General features: G+C 33.6%; 1 protein-coding gene across 1 annotated transcript; it reads left to right on the top strand.

Annotated features, from left to right (window-relative positions):
- The first annotated feature begins 284 nt into the window (after nt 1–284).
- LOC139891809 (pirin-like protein) lies at nt 285–2680 on the top strand. The gene is made up of 7 exons (XM_071874807.1): nt 285–485; nt 583–632; nt 763–801; nt 1245–1273; nt 1376–1438; nt 1786–1889; nt 2005–2680. The coding sequence occupies exons 1-7, from the start codon at nt 289–291 to the stop codon at nt 2486–2488; spliced, it is 966 nt and encodes a 321-aa protein (XP_071730908.1). The 5' UTR covers nt 285–288; the 3' UTR covers nt 2489–2680.
- Nucleotides 2681–6331: the final 3651 nt, after the last annotated feature.

Here is a 6331-nt window from a genome sequence, read left to right on the forward strand (position 1 = left end):
TTGACATTTTAAAAGTGAATCATAAGATAGGATTGCTTACGAAAAGTTTGCATCATCATGACATAAGTCCCAAATGGGAACAGAATCAAACTCAAAATCATGGTAATAAATAGCAAATTGTATACCTTATTCTAAACAAGAAGCCACCAACCACACACGGCCCACCCATTATTATATCAAGCTCGGCGGGCCCCACATAGTTTCTAGAAAGTCAAATGAGAACCAAACACACACTATATATACACCCCATTATATCAAATGGCAAACAAATTAAATAAAAAACAGTACATGAGCTTTTTAAGATCTACTCTTGTAAATAATTTTACAACATCATTTCAGTTTTCCAGAGAACTTAGCAACAAATTTGTCATGACCACCTCATCCGAAGCTGTTAGCTTTAGCGCACCGAGATTAGTACTCAAGAAGTTGTTGTCCAAGAGCCAAAGTGAAGGCGATGGGGCCGTTGTTCGGAGAAGTATTGGAAGGTGATCAATACGTGACCATTTTTGTATTTCTTAATTTATTTTGAATATGATGATTCATTGTATTATTTGGATTTATGATTTGTGGTGTGTTTTACAGGCCGGAGTTAAGGTCTTTTGATCCTTTCCTTTTGTTAGACGAATTTTCAGGTAATTCTTTTTTGTAGTAATATCTCATTTCATTTGAGTTGCATTTAATTGCAGTTTAACCGGCCAGTAACTTATTACATGTTAACAACTCTTAAGATCTTTAGTAAATAATTTACATTTGGTTTTGCAGTTTCTCCTCCAGCAGGATTCCCTGACCATCCCCATAGAGGTATAATTCTATTATTCATTTGCTTAATCTTACTCTGTAATGTCTTTAGATGTATATATATAAATAAATAAATGACAAAATGTATATTTTGGTTCATTAGTTTACCTCTGTTTTACTTTCTAACTAATTGAAATGAAATTGAATTTGAAATTGAAATCCTAATACTAATTTAGAATAGTAACTTTAACTAAAGAAGGGCTATTGATAGATCATAGATGAATAGGTTATGAGTTCAAACCTGAATGAGACGGTCTGTACATAAAATTTGTGGTTAGGTTATAAGTTTAAATGAAGATTAGTAGCTCGTTTTAATCACTAAACTACTTTTGCTTTTCCATTTTTTTTATTTAGTATCTTTATTATTAAGTCATATTCATATTATATTATTGTATTGCCAAAGATTTTGTGTTTATCATAACAAAATGATTGATTCTTTGCTACAGGATTTGAGACTGTTACATACATGCTAGAGGTACCCATTTTAATAACCATATTTCCTACTTTTTGTTGATTTGTTCCAATTTGTGATTCAGAGCTAGTTAGTATTTACAATATTTGTTTGGCTTTGTTATAGGGAGCCGTTACCCATCAAGATTTCAATGGGCACAAGGGTACTATCAGAACCGGTGATGTACAGGTGATTGTTAAAATTTTGAGAAACTGACATAAACGGGTTAGGGTCAAAATGGGTTATTGTTACAAATTATAATGGGTTTGGTTGGGTAAGGTGGTCACGTCGGCTAACACACAAGTTCATGAGTTATAACAAAAATCAACTTATCAATATATTATATACGAATGCAAAAACCTTACTAAAACACATTGGGAGGCTGTATACCTCAATGTATTTAAAAACACAAGTAGGTGACTTATTTAACAGACCTAACCTCTTACAACAAAACTATAAACTAAGTAGAAAAATCTCTTAAAGTTGCAAGATCTAAAATTGCTGATATGAATGTAAATGTGTTATTTTGAATCCAGTGGATGACTGCAGGAAGAGGAATTGTTCACTCAGAGATGCCTGCAGGCCCAGGTGCCCAAAGGGGCTTGCAACTGTGGATCAATCTTTCCTCCAAAGATAAAATGTAAAAATAAATAAATTATAATATATTTTTATAAAATCACGCTACAATAGTCAACTCGGCATCATGTTGATAACAGTAACCGTCTGTTGATAACAAAATTGTTTTAAAACTTCAGGGTCGAACCAAATTATCAGGAATTGTTAAAGGAGGATATCAAAAGAGTGGAGAGAGATGCAGTCAACGTTGCGATCATTGCAGGAGAATCAATGGGAGTCAAATCACCAGTTTTTACTCGAACTCCTTCAATGTTTCTTGATTTCACTCTTACTCCCGGAGCCCAAATGCATCAACCGATCCCAGAATCTTGGAATTCATTTGTATATGTTCTAGAAGGAGAAGGTGTATTCGGGTCGATCGACACGTCACCAATATCAGCTCATCATACTTTGGTGTTGAGTAAGGGAGATGGGCTAAGTGTATGGAATAACGGGTCAAAACCATTGAGATTCGTTCTCATTGGAGGGCAGCCGATTAATGAGCCAGTGGTTCAGCACGGGCCCTTTGTGATGAACACTCAAGCAGAGATTCAACAAACTTTTAAAGACTATCAATACTGTAAAAATGGGTTTGAGATGGCCAAACAGTGGAGATCTAAGTAAATGGGTAACGAAATATGGAAATATACACCAATCTTGTTATCATATGTTTGTCCATTGTTTACAAAGTTTCTTTTTTCTTTTTTGTGTATGTTAATTTTGAATTTAATACACCGAAAAGTTTCTATGAATTATATTCATAAGTCATGTAATAATGTAGTTCTGATTTATAAACTGAAATTTAATAAAGGTGGTTGTTGCTTCTATATAAGCTGAAACATCAGTATTGTCAACTTTAGTTTTAGAAAGTGAATGACGTAATCATAGCTTCTATAAATTTCGACTTGCCAAACTCCGGTAGTTGAATTTGACATATTAGAAAGGTAGTATATATAAATGATTGGGCCACTGGTGCATTAAAGAATTCCAGATTCAAGTGGGCTAGTAAGGCAATGTACATAATCGGTTTATAAGATTGGTTGGTTTGGTATTTCTTATAAAAAGTTTTTAAATTACAATATTAAAGGTTGCCATTAAAAAAAATTATACATACTAATTTTATTTGTACATTTAAAATAACTACCCATTTTCTGAAAATAACCACTATTAAGTGAACAAGGATACCATCACTTCGTGGATCAAATTTTTTTTAAATACAACCAAAGGGTTGTCATTAGAAAAATTTCTTAATTACATTGTTTGTTATCTTCTAAATGAGTAGTTTGTTTTGACTGAAAGTTTAGGGAGCGGTTTAGTTATGGGTGAGCAAAAAACTGAATTAACCGAACCCTGACTGTATTAATCGATAAAACCGGATCGAATAAACCAAACCGAACCCATAACCACGGTTTTGGTTAACGTTTTTGGATTAACCGAAATTTGTGGGTCAGTTATGAAAATAAGTGATACTCGATCCAAATTAACCGCACTCACTCCATTTTAATCATATAAAAAATAATGAAATAATCCCATATATATTACACTTATAAAATGAATTGTAATTTGATTGATAATTGTTTAATCATATAAAAGATACTTTGGTTATCACGGATTATATAATTTGTAATAACATATAGTGCATAGTCCTATCTTTTAACGGAAAAGTAAACACTAAGCATTGGAAGTTTACACTCTATACTCGAGGGGGAGCAAAAGATCTCAAAATCAAGATTAATCAAACTCCTCACATTCTCTCTCCTCGAGCATTTCAAGATGATAAAAAATCATCGAATGAGTGTGCCACAAATTCAAAAGATATCTGCTGAACACATGTTATTATCTTCTCAGCATTTGTGAAGATTTATCAAGACCTCAGGCAAAGACGATTTTTTCAAAATTAGTCGAAAGCTGAATATTAATAATCACATCATATATGTAAGAGGGAGATTGTTAGGAATAATATTCCTAGTGTGTGTGTGTGTGTGTGTGTGTGTGTGTTTAATAATCACATCATATATGTAAGAGGGAGATTGTTAGGAATAATATTCCTAGTGATTAATATGTGTACACACACACACACACACACACACACACACACACACACACACACACACACACACACACATATATATATATATATATATATATATATATATATATATATATATATATATATATATATATATATATATATATATATATGTTATGTGATTAGTTGGTTTAGCTTACTGGTTAAGCTTAAATGTAAGGTTAGTGGTATAGAGTATAAATACGACTATACCATATAGAAATCATCAGCCTTCCCTTATTACACACACATTCTAGGTGTTTCCTCCAAATGCTCTCTCTCAAAGATTGAGACTAGGTCTAAGATGGATTAACAATTAGATTTATCAAATTGTGAGCTTAAGAAAGATGTGGAGAAGTAATTGTTGAGTTGTAACAAGTTAAGATCTAATACAATTTTGTGCTTTCATTTACATTTTTATCTAATCTAATCTCTATGATCGGTCCTTATTTGACACGTTCGTTTAGGCTTAACAACGCAAAAGTAACTATATTTGAGTGAAAAAGGAGATACTTTGATGTGATTTTGTGTTTTACAGGTGAGAAAAGAGATTGGTGCGAAACGGAATGGAAAACGGCATTTAAAGGCAAATTACGAACAAAAATGGAGAGATCAAATATGGAACCAGGTTTTTAAGACTGGCGTAAATTACGCCAGCTTTGGTGTAATTTACGCCACATCTCAGACCATGCTCAGGGAAAAATGCAATCCTTGGCGTAAAAATACGCCCACTTTGGAGTCAACACTGGAGTAATTTACACCCGTGCAAAAATTCTTATGCCGGGAATTACGAATCTTAGCTTTGTGATCAAGTTATCCGACCCCTATATAAAGGGAACATTAGGGTTACGAAAGGGACACTTTTTTCATCAGTTTTTAGTGCAGAGATCAACCCTAAACACACAATAACACACCATAATCATCATTACTCAAGGATTCAAGCTCAGATTCAAGTGGTGTTCATCATGCAACTTCAAGGAATCTCCATGATCATCATCACCAACATGCTTGGCTAGTTTTCTTATCGTTATCCTTTCCATGAACAATTAAAACATGCATGATTTCATTATGTGGTTTATGATATTTTAATACTTATGTCTTTTGGATTATGATATTGTGAACCAATCAATTGTTGATCAATGCAAGTTCTATAATTTTGTTATTGTAAGCTGAATTATTGTGATTTAACATTGTGTTCTTGATCCAACTTAGTGTTAATTAGATTAAGGATAAAGACATATTGTCTAGATTGCATAGTTCAATCCCAAGATAATTAGAATTGAGGAACTCAAGAAATCTTGTCTATGAGAATTGATTAACACTTGGATAACGTAATACTTGTTTGAATGAATGCATGCGAAATTGGGATTGTGAAAGGATAAAAGCTTTTAATATTATTGTTTACACTTCAATCTCTCAATTAAACTTTAGTTTAATTCTTTAAGCTTTAATTTAGTTGATAATTCTTAGTAGCTCTTAGTTAAACAAACAAACAAATTCTGAAATCACTTGCTATTAACCACTATTTCCCATGGAACGACTCCTGCTTACCCTATCTAAAGTAGAGTAATTAGGCTATTTTTGACCGACCCTTCGACATCAATCAAATTTTGACGCCGCTGCCGGAGAAGTGTGCGCTTAATTGCAAGCTCTTATTTTATTTGCTTTCTTGTTAAATTAGAAAAAATCATAAAAATTATAAAACCATAAAAATCCAAAAATATTGTTTTCTTTTATTTTGTTTTGTCAGTTTTACGCTCGGTATTCTTGTGTTTGGTGAAGTGCAGGTTAGTATATGCAAACTCGGAGTTCAGGAGATCAAAATCTTGAGCCTTTAAACCCAAAAATCGAGAAATCTGCAAAAGCTAATCGAAAAGCTAAAAGGATTTCGAAAAGCTCGGCGGTGGCTTCAGCATCAACACAACCACCACTAGAGTCACATCCTATCGTTCCACCAATTCTCCAAAATCAGACTCCGACGTCGAGGAGGAAGTTTTTGTTTAACTAACCGAAATGGCTGAACGTGAAAGAGGGGTAGATACCTACTACCAACCGGGTGACTATGTGGATCATTCACCCATCATTTTTCCCTCCCAAGAAGGGGGAAACAATCGGAGATTTTAGGTTCGACCTCAACTTATCTCCATTTTGCCAACCTACCGAGGTATGGCTAATGAGGAACCGTATGAGCACACCACTGAGTTCAACAAAATTTATGCTACTAATCAGGTAAACGGATTCACTGACGATGAGGTACGCCTTCGCTTATTTCCTTACTCATTAAAAGACAAGGCGAAACGTTGGTTTTTATCCTTACTCGCCCGAAGTATTAATACTTGTGTGGAAATGAAAAAGTGGTTTTTAGAGGAGTTTTACCCGATATGTAAAACCTCGAACAT

The sequence above is a fragment of the Rutidosis leptorrhynchoides genome, chromosome 2, assembly GCF_046630445.1.
Source record: "Rutidosis leptorrhynchoides isolate AG116_Rl617_1_P2 chromosome 2, CSIRO_AGI_Rlap_v1, whole genome shotgun sequence".
Lineage (NCBI taxonomy): Eukaryota > Viridiplantae > Streptophyta > Magnoliopsida > Asterales > Asteraceae > Rutidosis > Rutidosis leptorrhynchoides.

Coding starts and splice junctions, on each gene's coding strand:
- LOC139891809 (XM_071874807.1), top strand. CDS start 289: ATGAGCTTTTTAAGATCTACTCTTGTAAATAATTTTACAACATCATTT. Junction 486..582: donor GTTCGGAGAAGTATTGGAAG/GTGATCAATACG, acceptor TGTGTTTTACAG/GCCGGAGTTAAGGTCTTTTG. Junction 1,890..2,004: donor CTTTCCTCCAAAGATAAAAT/GTAAAAATAAAT, acceptor TTAAAACTTCAG/GGTCGAACCAAATTATCAGG.